This window comes from Triticum dicoccoides, chromosome 4A (genome assembly GCF_002162155.2).
Source record: "Triticum dicoccoides isolate Atlit2015 ecotype Zavitan chromosome 4A, WEW_v2.0, whole genome shotgun sequence".
In the NCBI taxonomy this organism is placed as follows: Eukaryota; Viridiplantae; Streptophyta; class Magnoliopsida; order Poales; family Poaceae; genus Triticum; species Triticum dicoccoides.
This window is the reverse complement of record NC_041386.1, coordinates 465735658-465753779: the sequence shown is the minus strand read 5'-3', so window position 1 is coordinate 465753779 and position 18122 is coordinate 465735658. Positions and strand designations below refer to the sequence as shown.

Genomic DNA, 18122 nt, shown 5'->3' with positions numbered 1-18122 from the left:
GTTTGTCCTCAGATAAGATGCTTTGGTTTCTTTGGTCCATCGCGGGTCGGAGTGAAACTTGTGCCACCTTTATGTCCACGGGGTTGGCCATTGATATGTACGAAGTTAAGTTTACTGAGCTTACGCACATATTGGCTGCTAGCTACCTGATGATGGTGAATGAAACAAAACGCAGGCACGTCAGCTAAGCTAGCAGGGTTGGCACTGCATGCATACGCAGCAGCAGGCGATGAAACTCTAGTCTAGACTAATCCATTAAGCATGCATGGTAAGCTTCTTTTTTTTGCGAGATGCATGCATGGTAAGCTAGCTAGCTACTCTTGCCGGCAGCCGGCCGGTCGGCCAACGACACACGGATACTATTATGTGCGCATGTATCCATCGAAGATGGTAGTGGATTAGGATGGTTGAAAAGGATGGAGTATATATTGATCGGAGATCGTAGATACGGAGTACATAGTTTGGGGTGGCAATGTTCACGCTGCCTGTCCGGAGTATGAGAAAACAAAACACATGCATGCAATGCAACGGCGCCTCAAATCAAACTACTGTTTGATTTGACCTCTGTCTGTTTCTGACCCTATGCATCAGCGCTGACGTACCTCAATGGTTGGTCACGACGGCACGCACGTTTAGCCGCCCATCTGTCCTAGCGAGCTCCTATTCTCGGAAAAAGAAAAGAACAAACACTGGCTTAAATCTGGTCCATGTGATTAGTGCCAGCTCCACATACGTACGTACGTACGTCAATTAACTAATCGCGGCCTAGGTGTCCAAAAAAGAACTAATTGCGACCTATACGTACGTAGGTGATGCATGCACTTTGTCGTCGGGCTTGGTACGTACGTGTATGCTACCAGTACCAGAAGAGCGTAAACCAATCTACTTTTGGCCAGATGGACCGCTAATTGTCATGCTAAATGAGGACGTGGAGGGTGTTCAACCAAGGCAGTTAACGAGATCTGACCATATATATATAGAACTGGCCTCCGTCCAATCAAAGAGATTAATCATAACTAAAGTTGAGGTTTGCTAATCAGAGCTGCGAACCAAACTATATCCATCACTCACAACTCGGGGTTGCGTCAAAGTTTTCCTATTTTCCTCTCGTCCCTGGCGGCGGCTAGTCGCCAGGGGAGGCCGATCTTCCAATGCCGCTCTTCGGCGGCTTCCCTTCGCCGGCGACCTCGGTTGTCGATGGTGAAAGGGATCGTTGGATTCACGCATGTGGATCGCTTTTACTTTTGCAGTCTAGATTTTTAGATTGTTCATCGTCTTTGCTTCGGCGGCGACGATGACAATGTTGAATAAAGATTTTGAATTTAAAAAACAGTCTGTTCAAGTAAGGATGGCGTGGCGGCGGCAGCATCCTCGTGGTGGACATGTGTCCTCGGGCTCCGCTGTTGTGACGGCGTTTGCTCCAGCGTCGGCGCGGAGCTTGGGAGGTAGTTCAGGAGCGGATGCAGATTGTGGGCTGCATCGACGACATCTGGAAGACGGAGCATGTGATGGGCTCATGGTTCGTGGATGGCAGATATGGTTTCCTTCTTCGACGTTTTAGTCGTGGTGGGATGCCAGATCTGAAGTTCGATGGCGTGTCCGGGGTGTTGCCTCGGTCTGATTCGTTCAACGGTAAGGGCTTCACTTTTGATGAGCCACCTTAGAGGTCCGTAAAGCTGCATATCAGTGATGAAGCCGCGTCGAGCTCGGATGAGGAGGTGATTCGTCATTCTTTTCTTCGATGGCTGCTGTGGTGCCGGAGGCAGGTGACGGGCGTTGGTGTCAAGCTTAGAGATGTTCTGATATCTTTTTACTTTTGTCATGTCGGTGTTTACGTGACTTGTACTTTGTTCTTTATGATATGAATAAGACATGTGTTACAATGTAAAAAAAATGAGCTGCGAACCAAACAAGCTCCTCATACATGAAAAAAAAACTAGCTGGCTCGTAACGTGCAGGTGCAGCCAGGAAAAAGGAAAGGAATCGCCCGCAGGAGGAAACGGATATACTCCTACCTCCAGCTCCAGCCAAACAACACGCCTCCTACATGCAACTTTTTTCGTCGGTCCTACCGGGTATACATAGAGAATTGTTATTACGCAAAAAAAAACCAAAAAAACATAGAGAATTGTTACTTTCAAGGTGTTCGTAGGCTAACCTGGTTACCGAAAAAGGATTTCGCTCCGCTTTATAAATAAAGCAAACTGCTAGAGCACACATACATGAACTAGTTCAGCATACACACATCCAAGTCAAACAACAAGAAGTACAAATGTTCTGCTGAGGGCTAGCTCAACAAGCCCAAGAAACAATAAAGAAAAAGAGGCCGTAGCCGGAGAGCAAGCCAGGCGTCTAATCTGGCTCCGGGGGCGGCGGAGGAGGCGGCGGCGATAGGCGAACTGCCATCGAGCGCAGGTCGGCGATGAAGGCGGAGATGGCGTCCCGGTCCTGAGGGCGGCTAAGCGGCCACCAGAGCTGCAAGTAACCAGACAATTTGAAGAGAGCGTCAGTGGCCCGGCGAAGAGGGGTGCGCTGAATCACGAGCTTATTGCGGATCGTCCACAGGGTCCACACGAGGGCCTCGATCTCAAGCCACCTAATGTGACGAGAGGGCGGGGGGAGGGGGGGAGGTCAGGAACTCGGCGTAGAGGTCGGGAAAGTTGGTGTGGCACCAAACACCTCTCTCGAAAACAGCTCCACACAAATTGGGCAGACATGCAGGAAAAGAAGATGTGATTCGAGTCTTCTGGGGTGCCACACAGCAGGCAGATGCCGGAGCCCGGGCAGCATTTCGTTTGCGTACCTCCACCCCAGATGGAAGCCGTCCGTGAATCCATTGCCACATGAATATCCGGATTTTCAGTGGTAGGCGGATGGACCACAGTGCCGCAAGGGGCGGAGGGGCGGAGGAGGGGGCAATGGCCCGGTAGAGGGACTTGGTGGAGAATTGACCCGAAGGCTCAAGACGCCACCGCATCTCATCCGGGCCAGCGTCCACTATCGGCTCGTGGAGAGCTACGCAATCAAGCAGCTCCTGCCAAGCGGCGGCTTCCGGAGGCCCAAATGGCCTTCGGAAAGCAAGGCGCCCTAGGTCAATAAGGGCCCTCTCAACTGAGATCAGGGGGACGACGGCGATGGAGAAGAGGTCGGGGAAGCAAGTCGCGAAGGAGGAGTCTCCCGCCCAACGGTCAAACCAGAACAACGTCGCGGCACCCAATCCGACACCGATGGAGCTTCCAATGCGGAGGACGGGGAGCAGTTAGATGACCGACTGCCAAAACTGGGAGCCCCCGGACCGTTGACAGAAGGCCAGGGGTTGTCCGCACAGATGCTTGTTCCGGATGATGTCTAACCAGAGGCCACCGTGCCCTTGCGAAATACGCCAGAGCCAACGGGAGAGGAGGGCAATATTCATGCGTTTAGAGCACATGATATCGAGGCCTCCTTGATCACGGGGCTTGCAGATGTCTGGCCAGCTAACCATATGGTACTTCTGTTTATTGTTATCGCCAACCCAATAGAAGCGAGATTGAACTTTGGCGATCTCGTGGTGAAGAGTCTCATGAAGGCTATAGAAGCTCATTAAGAACAAGAGGCTGGAAAAGGAGGAGTTGATGAGAATCGTCCGGGCCGCCTTCAACAGCCACACCCTGCCAAGGTTCGATGCGTGTTTGTAGCTTGGCCACCGTAGGGCGCAAGTCCGCAACGGTAAGACGAGAGTCACTAATAGGCGTCCCCAAGTAAGTCGTGGGGAAGGAGCCCAGGCGGCAGTTGAGGCGATTGGCAATGTCGAGGGCCTCTGTCGGGGAGTAACCCGTTACCATCACATCACTCTTGTCGAAGTTGATCTTGAGGCCAGACATTTGTTGGAAGCAGAGGAGGAAGAACTTCAGGTTAGCGATGTCTGCATCCAAGCCTTCAACCATGATGATGGTGTCGTCGGCGTATTGGAGCATGAAAATCCCGAAGCCACCGGCCAGATGAGGGGTGATCCCATGAAAAAAACCTGATCAGATCAACAATCCACAAACTACAACGGTAACCATATCCGCACCAACAATCTCATGACATCACATGAATGATGAGGGTCTTCATACTACTACATACTCCCTCCGTTTCATAATGTAAGACTAGTGTCTTAGAATATTGCAAGTGCATTTTTTGTTATGTTACTTTATTGACCACTCGATCCATCGTGGCAGCCTAGCAAGACTGACAGGCAGCGCGCTGAGAACAAATCTCATCTCACCCAAAAGCAGCAAGCTTTATGCTGCCCATGGCGACAGAGACGCACTGCTATCTAGCTGCACTTGCACCGCATCGCATTGCACTGCATGCACGGCTTCGGCTTGGCTACCTATATAACATCATCACAACATACATATCTAGTGTCTTGTACTCTGAAGGTACTGGCGGTGCAGTCAGTCAATCAATTAAGTTAATTTATTAGCACTAGCGTGGCAGCAATGGGCGACACTACCAGGAACCGGACATTCCCGCATGGTAACGACAATGACGACGCGACGGCGCCGCCCTCACCCTCGCCGCCAGAGACGGTGTACTACGAGGGGTGCCCCGGGTGCGCCATGGAGCGTAAGAAGGAGAACAACACGGGCACACCTTACAAGGAGTTCTTCTACGTCGGGGTCACCACCCTCGCCTCGGGTACTCTACATAGTCGCTCTACCTAAGTATTAGATTCACTCGTTTCAGCGGCAGTTAATTTAGGGAGTATTATATATGTTTTGCTCTGCATCTCACCTTGCAGATGTATTCTTTTACTGTACATACTGTTTTTTTAACATAAATATTTTATTAACTTAGGAACATTTTACTGTAAAACACTTTTGAAAAGGACGATCATAGCTTTTTTCACATTCTAGATATAGGAAAGATCTGTATACAGTCATTAAACAGTGTATGATAAATAGCATTACTAGTAGGGATATGGAATTTGACGATGTAGCTTTTTTTTTTTTTGCTGATGGTGAGCTCACACGTACTGTATTAGTCATGAGAGGCCATGTTTCTTGCAATATATTGACAATATCTTCTTTAAACTTGCAGCTCTACCGATATCATCACTGTTCCCATTCTTGTACTTCATGGTACGTATGTTAACGATCTCAATTCAATTGATTTAATTTAATTGGTACTGCCATATGTCCTTCGCCTGACCCAACTAATTAAAAAATTACGGCCTCAGTTTGCTGAATTTTACTGTTAATGCCGTATTTATTCACACGGATTTTTTTTTGCGGGTTATTCACATGGAAATTTACTAGAAAGAAATGGCAATCAATATATCCTATATATAAAAATATCTTAGCATAAACATTTCTGACTCATGACACCACCATAGTTGTAACCATTATTAGTCACCGTGGCTCTGACCACTTCACTCTCATATAGGTCTCACTCAGCTCTGAAACATGGGGCATACTCATCAGCATTAATTCCCATAAACATAATCTTGACGTCTCTTAAGATGTAAAACGTCCAACCTGGCAATTGATCCACAGTGGATCACTCCATGGTAGACCTCATAAAAACAATGAACAGAGATACACTGCAAAAGAGATACAGCGTATTCATGCCTTCAGATGAGTCAGACAAGCACTATCTGATGATGCATGGCTTATTCGTATACCATTATCAACCATAAAACTCCGATGGGAGCAAATGATTGAGCTCTACAAACTGGTAACCGCCAAGATCGACACTCTCAAGGGTTTATTTAGTTCCCGGTTTAAAGAGTTGAGCAAATGCTGATAAAACATCACTCATTTTATTTCTTTACTCAGTTTGACCTTCCTTGACAACAGATACAAGATATGCATGTGGCAAAAAACGAACAAGATATCGGTGTGTATGCTGGTCTTCTTGGTAAGAATGCTAAAACTCATTGAATCAACAACATGTGACAGAGTTCCAGTACATTCCTGCAGTTCTTCTTCCAAACACTAACATATATACTCACCCAGATTAAGATATGGTATACTGATGTCGATGTCATATAGGTGCATCGTACATGGTCGGCAGATGTTTCGCCTCGCTCTTCTGGGGTGTGGTGGCAGATCGTATTGGGAGAAAACCTATCATTGCATTCTCCATGTTCTCAGTGTGAGCAAACTTTTCTGCTAGCTGTAACAAAATAAATATGCTAACTTTTACGTGGCAGCTAATTTATAAGCTCGGTAATCAATCCTCTTTCAGGGTCATCTTTAACACTCTATTTGGACTAAGTGTAAAGTACTGGATGGCGATTGCCACAAGAATGCTCCTTGGTTCTATGAATGGCATGCTTGCCCCAATAAAGGTATCCAAGTTTGCCCAATCTAGCATCAGTTATGTCATGGTAGCAACTAATACCATGGCATCAGTTATGTCATGGTAGCAACTAATACCATGGCATCAGTTATGTCATACTAATTGTTGACTTTTACAGGCCTATTCAGTTGAAGTTTGTCGACCTGAACATCATGCTCTAGGATTATCAGTTGTAAATGAACATATAACTCTTCTTTTTTACATGCATCACCATTACAATTTACCAGTTGCTCTAGTTGACTTTATTCATTGGGTACAGGTAAGCACGGGCTGGGGCATAGGTCTTGTTGTCGGTCCAGCCATTGGAGGCTACTTAGCACAGGTACCTATCTGTTCAGAAATGCCCATTTCCAAATATTAATAAATGTACTACCTATTCTAACACACTTGTTTTCTTACTTGCTTGTCAGCCTGCAAAGCAATATCCGAACCTATTTTCTGAGAAGTCGATTTTTGGGAGGTAAACTGTAGTGTAAATAAGCTTTTATTTAATTCTAATGAGCCAACTTCATGAAACTAACACTATATGCATTTTTTAGGTTTCCCTATTTGTTGCCATGCCTTTTCATTTCACTGATCGCCTTTGCTGTCCTAATAAGCTGCATATGGCTACCGGTATGTGACATTCCCACTAATACTATGCCCTATGCTTTTCCTTTTCCATTAATAGCTTTGCCAGTATAATCTAATGGAATTTCTCTTATTGGTTAACTCTGAGACATCCATTCCTAGTCTTCAACTTGTAGAGGGTTCTTTTAAGTTTTGTAGTTATAATGTTTGGCACATTTTCAGCCCGAATTGATACCACGACTTCCATTACTATCCAGATCTGAGCCAATAACAGATAGGACACATGTATTTCCTAATCCCATGCATTGCCTGTTACTGAAAAGGCAGCATTTGTACTTCAGACCAAAACTGAAAAACTGAGAACTGCTGAACAGTTAGAGGACTTAATTGGGGTCTAACATCATGCGGGAAATAAATAATTATCCATAATATGTAAATATATATTGGTTTCTACATTAGGCGTAAATTTGGTTTTATTTTTTTAGAGAAAGGGATAAAATTAAAATTAAGACAAGCCAAAGGGCAAACAAATGTATCAATTGTTGAGCCCCTGTAGTCCATTTGCAATTGGTCTCTAATCAGTTATTGCTTGGTTATCTAGATTTATTTTCTTAATATGTGACTGAACTTTGCTACCAGGAGACACTTCATATGCATAAAAACTTAGAAAGGGAAGTAGAAATGGTTAGTGATTCAAGAGCTGCTCCCCATAGAGAAGTTCCACATCCAGAGAAGAGTCTATACAAGAACTGGCCGTTGATGTCTTCTATAATTGCATATTGTGTTTTCACCCTTCATGATACAGCATACAGTGAGGTAACTACTATTCATGTTCCCCTTACAACATACAAACTAATGAATAAATAAGTAACATATATATTTTTTGCATCAGATATTTTCCTTGTGGGCTGTAAGTGAAAAAAAGTATGGCGGACTAAGCTTTTCATCTAAAGATGTTGGCCAAGTTCTTGCAGTTTCAGGTATAGGTTATAACCAGTGTATATAATCTTATTAAACATCTCTTACATATTAACATTTTAATTTATGCAGTTGATTTCAACTACAATGCTATAAAATGTGCACCACAATATTAAGATTGCCTCTAGGATGTTCATATTTATGGAACATTCATCCATGTAGTGGTGCACTTTGAAACCAGATATAATCAAAAGAAAAAAAATAGATCACTTTTGGCCCTAAAACTTTCAAACAGTCCAAAGGGAACCATAAGCTCACGAAACTATTCCCTTTTGGACAAACCACTGACTTCAATGCGGTTTTCGCTGATGCGGCATGAAATATTTTACCGATGTGATTGCCACATAGATATGAAGAGCAAGTTCAATAACAATGTGAGGTGAGGGACCGACGATGTGAAAGTATGACAGAGAGAGGAGAAGAGAGAAAAATAAATTGTTGGTACAAAATATTGGCCCAAGCCGCCTTTCCTTTTAAATTTCATTTTATTTTTATTTTTGAACTACAGTGCCACAGAGCCATATATGGGCTGTAGGAGTCCGTACGCATACGAATCATGTAGGTAACTGGAACCGCTCGAAAACCAGACAAGGGTTCATAAGTGAACTGTTTTGTAAGTTTCGGGTTCATTTCGGGCTGTTTGAAAGTTATAGGACCAAAATGCACTTGGGGCAAAGTTAAAGGCCCAAAATGTAGACTTCTTTCTAATCAAAACTAGTTCTAATACTAAATGCCACCCATTCGGGAACATTGTGTCTCATTGTTATACTGGTTAAATTCTAGTAGTAACTATTTGTGGTGTATTATGATAATAAAGAACTTTGAGTATTAATTTCACATTTGATGTCAGGTGCTGGTCTTCTTTTGTATCAAATATTTGTTTATAGACACGTGCACAAATATCTTGGGTCTATCATTTCATCCCGTATTGCAGCTGTGAGTAACCGAGCTATTTCCCACAAAACTCACATTTCTTATACATATCCTCTTTTTTTTTAACAATTCCACATGTCCATTTCAGGCTCTATCCATACCACTTCTTGCTACTTACCCCTTCATGACACACCTATCAGGGACCAAACTCGGACTAGCCATTTATTTCGCTGCCGTTATAAAGGGTGCTTTTGCCGTAAGTGTCAACAATTCCATCTCGTTGTCTCAAACATGACTTTATTTCTTTCAAACAGAATACTATACATGCTGTATCAATTTTGAGCAATAGGGTTATACAGATTGAGAAATCCCATAAGGTTTACATTATAGTCCAGGATATATACAGAATTGACCATAATAGAAGAAATGCCAACATAGAAGTTATTTGCTTTTTTATACAGCACTATCATTCTTTCTAACATTACATTTTACATCTTTGAAAAATTTGATCAGACAACTATCTTAACGGGCACTTGTATTCTGCAAAACAGTGCTGTGGTAAGTATCAAGTCAATTTGTGTGACTTTTATACTCTCAATTGCTTCTCAAGTTAGCTAACTCAGTTTACTGAAACGACAGTCACAAAATCAAAGAGGTGCTGCAAATGGCATATCTACAACTGCAATGTCCCTCTTCAAGGCTATTGCTCCAGCAGGAGCAGGTGTTCTGTGAGTATCGCTGTGAACCATCCAAATCTTCTTTGAACACAATCAATATGCTAACATGTAAAAGTCGTATAGCATGTGAACCCTACTGAACCTTGATGGAGCTTCTCAAAGAACTAGTTCCTTTATCAGATTGGACATAAGACTGGACTCTAAAATTTAGTAACACATGGGCAATTAATACTAAGAATGATAAAGGCCAGAGCTGTGTCTGGTAAAAATAAATAAAGCCCAGAGCTAAATTAAAATCATATGGTCACTAGTAAGCCTACCAGCATCTTCTCTTATACTATTATTACTTGATATTAGGTTCATATGCACATAATGTATGCATATACCATCTATAACATATCATATTTGGAAATTTCAAATGTAGGTTCTCATGGGCCCAAAAGCGCCAACATGCTGCTTTCTTTCCAGGTATGTTTGATAATTTATGGGTTACATTCTTATTTCAGCAACAGCAGTTATTTGTTAAAAAAAAACTTGTCCCGTGCAGTACGCATGTAATTAATCACCATGGGCATGTGCAATTGCAAATAATAACATATGATCTATTTCTTCATGCAGGGGATCAAATGATATTCCTGATTTTGAATCTAGTCGAAGTAATTGGGCTTGTGCTGACCTTCAAGCCATTCCTAGCAGTTCCAAAGCAATATGATTTCAAGTAGCAGCTGGAACCCCCAAAGCAGTGGAACAATGGATGGTGTGAAAAGTTACGACCATGTTTTAGCTTGCAAAAAATGCGTAGAAGTCCCGATCCTCAATCCAGCCCCATGTTGTGCAGAGAGCCAGTGATTATACTTGTACAGTAGTAAAATAAGGAAGACACTTAGTATGATATACTGAATATGCATCCTTAATGTAATACCCTGAACTGTGAGATACTGTGTAAACTTTTTTCCATACAGAGGACTATTTTACGACCCAGCATCATGTGCCCTTGTCTGTTGCGACCATTTTGCTTTCTCCCACTAAGCATAAATTGATCGTATTGTCCCTCCTAAGTAAATACGTGAAATCCAAACGCCACCTGCTCATCTTATTTTAACCGTGGCGCAGTTGTGATAATCATGCAAGAAACAAGAATTTTGCATAAGATTACCCAAGTAAACATCCTATGTGGTATGGAAATGGTAATCACCAAACAAGAATGAAGAAAAGTAGTGTTCTGCAAAACATTTAAGATGAAGAAAATACCATGAGTGACGGAGGCCTGCACAAATCATCCATGCTTAGCACGCCCATTCTGATCCTATCAATGCCCCTTTCCGCGAAAAGGAAACTACAACATTGTCTTGTCCATCAGCTCATCTGGAAGATGCCAAGCCTGGTCCAGGCGTGACATCAGCAAAATTAAGTAGGAAAACTGCACAGGTAAGAGTTTATGGAAAATTAACAACGTTCAATCTTTCAATTAGTGAAGTATATCACCAACTATCATGTAAGAACCTCTGCAAAGGAGTAACTGGCAAACATCTGACCTCTGAAGTCTGAAACATAGCTCATGGAAGTTGAGAGCTCTATCATTCTGATCCTCTCTGGGCTTATAATCCAGGAATGACGCGCACTACCAATCATACAACCTCCCGATTGTTAAAGAAACCGATGAATATCGATACCATGAAGAAAGCGAGCACATCCAATTTTGTGTTCGATCTGAATTTGCCTTAAGTAGCAAGTAAAACAGAGACGACCCTACCTTGAGCTTCAGAATGCTAATAATTTTGAGCATCGAAATGTATTTCCACCACGCGGATTCACTCAGTGCAGAGCTTGCATGCCTGGGGGAGAGAGAGAAGCAAGAAAAATCCTCAGAGCTAACCAAGATTTAGTCTCAGAGGTGGTCGCCACTGTAGGGTAAGCCGGAGGTAGGCGGAAGATGGCTGGGCTGGTAGTGGTAGGGAAGGTGCCGGGCGAGCAGGGGTGGGTTGGCGAAATAGCCGCGCCGTTCCTGTTGCAGCAGCAGGCGGGGGCGCAGATGGGAGATAGCGGCGAGCACTGCAACTCCGGCAATGTCGTCGGCGCGAGGTTACCACAAATGCGAGGAAGAAGCCCATGTTTCTGACGAGGCTTGCTTGACGGGCCGCGATAAATAAATATCCTCCTCAGAGCCCACGTGGGAGGCGGCCCGGCCCATCTAAGAGGGTGCTCCCGTCCGTCCTTCCTCAAAACCCTGGGGATGGAGCTGAGCGGTGCCGCCGCCAATTAATCTGCTCCTCCGTCTCCTCCAACTCCGACCACCTCCCCCTCCCCTCTCTCCGGCAGACCTCAGCCTTAGCGTTCTCCTGATGGGTCGCACAGTCAAGAAGGCCGGCAAGTCCAAGTCGAAGAAGGGCAAGGCACGCGATTCCGCAGCGGCTCATCTTATCTCCCTTTTTCTCACTATGATAAGCTCTCCCTAATTCTCGTGTTTTCTTGGGCGACGTTGGTCTGGTCAGGGAGCGAAGAAGGCTGATGCTTCATCGTCTGCTACCGCTGCGGTGGCTTCTGGTCCGGCAAAGGTGAGGGGGGCACTAATCTTTCGTTTCAATGCTATTTTATAATTCTTGGATTGGTTCGAGCGTATAGATGACTGCCGTGATTAGTTAGTTACTCCTATGATTAAATTGTTTCCTTCTGTTCTCATGCTAAGAATGATGTGGAAAACTGTATATATGGAATTACATATGTAAATGGTGGATTTTGTTGTTAGGTGTGGCAACCAGGTGTAGATGCACTGGAGGAGGGAGAGGAGCTCCAGTTTGATCCCGAGGCTTACAACTATCTCCGAGGATTTAGTATTGGCTGGCCTTGCTTGAGGTAAAACTATATTCTCCTTATCCGCAGGGAGGCATCCTTCGTGCTGTAATTTCAGACTAAGAAATTCTCTCTTCTCAACGATTTCACTTTGCTTTGTAGCCTTGATGTTGTGCAAGATCAACTTGGGCTTGTCCGATCAGAGTTCCCACACACATTATATGGCGTTGCTGGAACTCAGGTTGCGTCCCGTCTTCACCCTTGTAAAATTTGCACAGAAAGGGCTACTTCATGCTTTGTCTTACAGCAAAACTGAGATTGCAGTTCATTTCTGTTCTGCCACGTAGAGATGAGTTTTATGGTCTCAAATTTATTTGTAAGGGCATATTTGATTATCTTGTTTAACTGCTGGATTGCTGGTGCCTACTCATGTATACTTCTCGAGCATGTGTTAGGGTATTTACCGGTCTGCATCAGTTTCTTATTCTGCTATTTTAGATGGAACGTCATACAATTGCTAATGTTTAGTGCGGATGCTTGCTCCCATTTATAACAATCATGTTGCTTTGGTGCGTGTTTCATTGTTATTGGTGTTATTACAGCTTCAATATGTAAGGCTTGGCCAAGCTATGATTGCTTGCAACCGAGCTTGGCTTGGTATTGTTAAGCTTTAAGAATGAGACTCAACTAACAGGGATTTTTGTGCTCCAAGAAATAATGTTTATATTGGTGGAATGTCAAGTAATTAGTGCATTAAAAGAAAGTTTTGATACTTGTTTACCACTTACTACCTAAACTGCCAAACGTATCCCAAACGTCTTATATTTAGGAATGGAGGAGGTAGTATGTTTCATTTACGTTTCCAACAAATACGTTTCCACATAGTTTGCCTATCTAAATTAAGGGCTATGCTTCATCCTTTACAGGCTGAAAAGGCTCCATGGAATTATATTGGCGTTTTCAAGCTTTCCAACATAAACGGGAAGAAGCGAGAACCTATACCATCTTCAAAAGTTGATGCTGACAGTGATATGGATAGTGACAGCAGCAGTGATGAAGAAGAAGAGGAGGAAACTAATGAGGATACAAAGCCCATCCTACATGTATGTTTTTTCTCTAAATGCACAACTTCATATTTTTCGTTGACATCAATTATTTCACACTTTAGCTTTGCTGCATTGGTACAAACCTTCTGTTGCTAATAGGTCAATTTTGTACGTACCAGCTAAAAAAGGTGGCCCATGCGGGGTGTGTAAACAGGATACGCTCAATGACTCAACAACCACACATATGTGCTACATGGGGAGACACAGGTCATGTTCAGGTAATTCTTTTTGGCTCTCATTTCTCTTTATTTACTCCTGTGGTTGGCCCACTCAACATTTGGTTAATCTCTGCCGCATCTTCCCAGGAACAGATAGAATAATCTGTGCATAATATTTGTTAGGAATAAAGGGCTCCACACCCCAATTCCATCATTTACATATCATATTTTGTTCTTAGGAACTTGTAAGGAACATAATGTATTGAACTGACTACTTTGTGTGTAATATGCAGGTGTGGGACTTCAAATCCTTCCTTAACTCAGTAGCAGATTCAGGGCCAGTTGCACACAAAGAAGACGACATAATCCATAATCATGTACCTTTGAAAATATTCAATGGCCATAAAGATGAAGGATATGCAATTGATTGGAGTCCACTTGTTACTGGAAGACTTGTTTCTGGTATGTAATAGATCTATTACATGTTACAATGCTTTATCCTCAGATATGTTCTCTCGTGTTCTCTCTGTCATGTATTCATAGATCAGCGTTTTCATTTAATTTGGTATACATTCGTTGGCTTAGACCAGTTTAATGTTTTTTCCACACAGGTGATTGCAACAGTTGCATTCATCTCTGGGAACCATCTTCGAGCACTTGGGACGTAGATACAAAACCATTTGTTGGACACTCCGCAAGCGTTGAAGATCTACAGGCATGCCACTGAATGATGTGTCATATATATACTCCTATGTCCTCTGGATATGTTGATTATCTAAAAAATATTTGATTATATTCTTGCAGTGGAGTCCCACAGAAGGCGACGTATTTGCCTCTTGTTCAGTGGATGGAAAGATATGTATTTGGGATGTTAGGACAGAGAAGAAACCATGTATGTCTATTAAGGCTCACAATGCTGATGTTAACGTTATCTCCTGGAATCGGTATATTTACTAGGTTTTTTTATTCATGAGCACTACTATTTCTTCTGTATACCGTTGTATTTATGTTGTGACCTCCATTATCAGGCTAGCTAGCTGTATGATAGCTTCAGGATGTGATGATGGCAGTTTCTCAATTCGTGATCTTAGATTTATCAAGGTACTTTCGTCTTGACAAAGTACATTTTTCTATGCTCGTCACTTGCATACTACCCACTTCAAAGGGGTGTTTTCCTCTGGTTTGTGTTTTTCTGATTTGTACTTTAGGCTTCCGTTTGCCTGCCTGCCTATGTACTCTATATTGAGAAAGATAAGTATTAGGTGATCTTAGATTTATCAAGGTACTTTCGTCTTCTAGTTGATGAAAATTTGGCATGTTATTGCTAGTAGAATTGTTAATTTGATACTCCCTCCGTCCCATAATGTAAGAGACATTTTCTGACATGTCGGAAAATGTCTTACATTATGGGACGGAGGGAGTATGTGTTGTTACATGTTATTTTGTTGCCGGTAGTATATGTAGTGCACACTTCTGCCAAAATCACTGCAGTTACACTACCGCAATCAGTATGTTGCTTTGCCAATTTTGTTTAAAATATATTTTCCTACGTATGATATGAACTATTGTTTCTTTTCTTACAAGTATGCACAATTGCTTGAAAATGGTATGTTCACGTCAACTCTCTGTTCACTGTGCTTTCTGTGTATTGGCAGGATGACGGCGCAGTGGTAGCGCATTTCGAGTACCACAAGCACCCAATTACATCCGTGGAATGGAGTCCACATGAAGCATCAACTTTGGCTGTATCATCTGCTGATCATCAACTCACGTAGCTGGCCCTCCTATCATTTTGTTTTTGTTTTTGAAGTGCTGATATCCTATGACATGTCGAGTTCTCTTGCTGTAACATGCTGGTTTGTTTTTCTTCAGAATTTGGGATCTTTCATTGGAAAAAGACGCAGAAGAGGAAGCTGAATTCAGAGCAAAGATGAAAGAGCAGGCAAATGCTCCTGAAGATTTGCCCCCGCAACTTCTCTTTGTTCACCAGGTACTTGATCAAATTTCTCCTGAAGATGGCTTTAATTTCCATTCTTTTGCATGTGTTGCGGCCAAAGCCACATGTGTAAAGAGCCGTAAAGAAGCAAGTAGATGTGATGATTTTGTGAATGTGCAGGGCCAGAAAGATCTGAAAGAATTGCACTGGCACCCACAAATACCTGGAATGATCGTGTCGACTGCAGCGGATGGCTTCAACGTGCTGATGCCCAGCAACATAGACACAACCATAGCCGGGGCAGACAAACCTACTTTGGCGCCACTTGGCTAATGCAAGGCTTATGAAATATCTGAATATCCTTCTAGGCTAAGGACAATACTGCGAGTATCTATCTGTTTTCAGTATCCTGTATTTTATGTTTCTCTGTTTTGTGAAGACGACCGTCTCAGTTTCATGTAATAGATAGTGGATAATTAGTCATCCTGGATGATACTCACCAAATTACCTGATCCATATGCTCTACTTTTGACACCCAAGAATTTAGCTGGATGAGCGCATATTTGAGCTTTGTTAGGGCAACTAAAACGCTGATCACCAAATAGCCAGCAATTGTTCCGACCGGTTTGGACGTGCAAAATTCCATAAATCAGAACCAAAGCGGGGGAGGGTTTGGGGGAGTCTGGACCGTCATGTTAGAGCATCTCCAGCCAGGCCCCAGGCGACTTTTTATGCGCCGGCACGTTTTTAGGCTCGGCGATCGCAGGCCAAACCCGGTGCTCGGGGGCTTCGGCGCAAGGGAAAAACACGCCTGGCCCACACTGTCAGGCGAAAAGTCAAGTCAACCGCCTAGATTCGCCCCTCGCGCGCTTGGTCGTCACCCTGCTGATTCTGGTACCGTTCACTGCCCACCATCATTAGATAGGTCATTCCCCGTCGGAAAAGAGAGGAGGTTTCGTCGCGGCAGCATCTCCACCACCGTTCGGGCGATTTTTTCGGCGTTTCGGCCGTGCAGGGCGGTGTACCGGCGGGTGTGCGCCCACCACACCCGCAAGGTGTTCGGCGATAGACTTGGACAACGAGGAGGCGCTCGCCGCGCTACTGGAGGAGGAAGCCGATGTCGACGTCCAGGAAGAGGAGCATCTCATGGTCCTCGCCACCCTCGCCGGCCTGCTCACGAGCAATGAAAGGCCGCGGCGAGGTGGCTCGGCGCCAGGGCGGGTGAAAGGAAAGAACCGGCATCGTCTGGAAGGCTACTGCATGCTCTACTCCGACTACTTCGCCAACGCTCCACTGCACGGTGACAAAGTATTTCGGCGCCGTTATTGGATGAGCCGAAAGCTTTTCCTCAGGATTGTGAATTTCATCTGGGAGTTCAACAGTTACTTCAAGTGCAAGAAGGATTGCACCGGCAAACTTGGATTCACCTCAATCCAGAAGTGCACGACATCGATGAGGATGCTTGCATACGGAGCTCCCAGTGATTCACTCGACGACTATGGGCGCATGGCCGAGTCCACGACCATTGAGTGTTTCTACAAGTTCTGCAAGGTAGTGGTGTCAGTGTTTGGACTGCAATACTTGCGAACACCCAATGCGGAAGACACTGCTCGGATCCTAGCACAGAATGCAGCAAGAGGATTTCCTGGGATGCTTGGAAGCATCGACTGCATGCATTGGAAATGGAAGAAGTGCCCATTTGCTTGGCAGGGGATGTACAAAGGCGCCAAAGGCGTTTGCAGTGTGATACTTGAGGCGGTGGCCACACAGGACCTCTGGATTTGGCACTCCTTCTTTGGTATGCCAGGAACTCACAATAACATCAACGTGCTGCAGTGCTCCCATGTCTTTGCCAAGCTTGTTGAAGGTCATTCTCCTCCGGTGAACTTCGAGGTCAATGGGTGGCACTACAACAAGGAGTACTACCTAGCTGATGGCATCTATCCGAGATGGTCTACATTTGTGAAGATTATCTCAAATGTTGTGCCAGGAGGCAAGAAGTCCCACTTTGCCAAAGGTGCATGAGGCTTGCATGAAGGATGTCGAGCGGGCATTTGGTGTGCTTCAATCCCGATTTGCTGTTGTTCGTTACCCTGCTTAGACCTGGTCGAAAGATCAAATGTGGGAGATCATGACTTGCTGTGTCATCTTGCACAACATGGTCATTGAGAGCGAGCAGGAAGAACCAGTGTTTGATATTGAACCATACTACAGGCAGGGTCCTCTAGCCGAAGTTGATCACCAGCTACCGGCAACCTGGACTGCCTACCTCAATATGCGTTAGGAGATCCGAGACACACAGGTGCATCAACAACTGCAGCCGGATCTGGTGGAGCACCTATGGAGGATCAAGGGCGATGCCTAGCTCGACGTGTGATGAAATATGACTTTTTATTTCTAGAACTATATAATTTGTTTAACTATTTGATTTTTATTGATTTTTTGTGATGAACTATGTGATACAAAAATTACTTATGTTGAAAATTTAAGCCGAACCATGCTGAACCACGCTGAATATGGGCCGATTCACGCCGATATCGGACCATTTGTCGCCGAAAGTGGGCCGAAAAGCGGCCAGAAATGGGCCGATATCGGTGCTTGGGGGCAACCTGGGGGCGACGATTAGGTACCCAACTGCCGCCAGAACCGATTCTACCGCCGGCTGGCCCCCAGGAGGCGATTTTTATGCCTCCTGGGGGCGGGG

General features: G+C 44.2%; 2 protein-coding genes and 1 long non-coding RNA gene across 6 annotated transcripts; 2 read left to right on the top strand and 1 right to left on the bottom strand.

Annotated features, from left to right (window-relative positions):
- Positions 1-2346: 2346 nt before the first annotated feature.
- Positions 2347-11472, bottom strand: LOC119286207. Of its 4 annotated transcripts, none has more exons than XR_005140297.1 (4): positions 11182-11472; positions 10964-11065; positions 10680-10848; positions 6001-6095 (listed from the first exon to the last, which is right to left on the bottom strand). It is a non-coding gene; the product is annotated as an uncharacterized LOC119286207 (long non-coding RNA). The 4 variants fall into 4 exon arrangements; XR_005140298.1 differs by having other exon boundaries at positions 10964-11049; XR_005140296.1 differs by lacking the exon at positions 6001-6095 and adding an exon at positions 2347-2475 and having other exon boundaries at positions 10964-11472.
- Positions 4408-10415, top strand: LOC119286206 (protein ZINC INDUCED FACILITATOR-LIKE 1-like). The gene is made up of 17 exons (XM_037565569.1): positions 4408-4665; positions 5068-5108; positions 5826-5886; positions 6021-6123; positions 6217-6319; positions 6449-6502; positions 6590-6652; positions 6741-6790; positions 6870-6945; positions 7540-7716; positions 7793-7880; positions 8729-8814; positions 8900-9007; positions 9265-9309; positions 9391-9479; positions 9853-9896; positions 10047-10415. Exons 1-17 carry the CDS (start codon positions 4467-4469, stop codon positions 10148-10150), a joined length of 1491 nt encoding a protein of 496 aa, XP_037421466.1. The 5' UTR covers positions 4408-4466; the 3' UTR covers positions 10151-10415.
- Positions 11473-11662: 190 nt separating the features above from the next.
- Positions 11663-15964, top strand: LOC119286205 (glutamate-rich WD repeat-containing protein 1-like). Its single transcript, XM_037565568.1, has 13 exons — positions 11663-11821; positions 11921-11983; positions 12175-12281; positions 12381-12459; positions 13145-13321; positions 13444-13542; positions 13776-13944; positions 14094-14197; positions 14287-14426; positions 14511-14583; positions 15138-15253; positions 15355-15472; positions 15599-15964. The coding sequence occupies exons 1-13, from the start codon at positions 11771-11773 to the stop codon at positions 15749-15751; spliced, it is 1449 nt and encodes a 482-aa protein (XP_037421465.1). The 5' UTR covers positions 11663-11770; the 3' UTR covers positions 15752-15964.
- The last annotated feature ends 2158 nt before the right edge of the window (positions 15965-18122 follow it).

Excerpts from the sequence above, each read along its gene's own strand:
- LOC119286206 (XM_037565569.1), top strand. The coding sequence starts at position 4,467 with ATGGGCGACACTACCAGGAACCGGACATTCCCGCATGGTAACGACAAT. Across the intron at positions 7,717-7,792 it reads ATGATACAGCATACAGTGAG|ATATTTTCCTTGTGGGCTGT; the intron begins GTAACTACTATT and ends TTTTTGCATCAG. Across the intron at positions 8,815-8,899 it reads TTTCATCCCGTATTGCAGCT|GCTCTATCCATACCACTTCT; the intron begins GTGAGTAACCGA and ends TGTCCATTTCAG.
- LOC119286205 (XM_037565568.1), top strand. The coding sequence starts at position 11,771 with ATGGGTCGCACAGTCAAGAAGGCCGGCAAGTCCAAGTCGAAGAAGGGC. Across the intron at positions 14,584-15,137 it reads GTGATCTTAGATTTATCAAG|GATGACGGCGCAGTGGTAGC; the intron begins GTACTTTCGTCT and ends GTGTATTGGCAG. Across the intron at positions 15,473-15,598 it reads AACTTCTCTTTGTTCACCAG|GGCCAGAAAGATCTGAAAGA; the intron begins GTACTTGATCAA and ends GTGAATGTGCAG.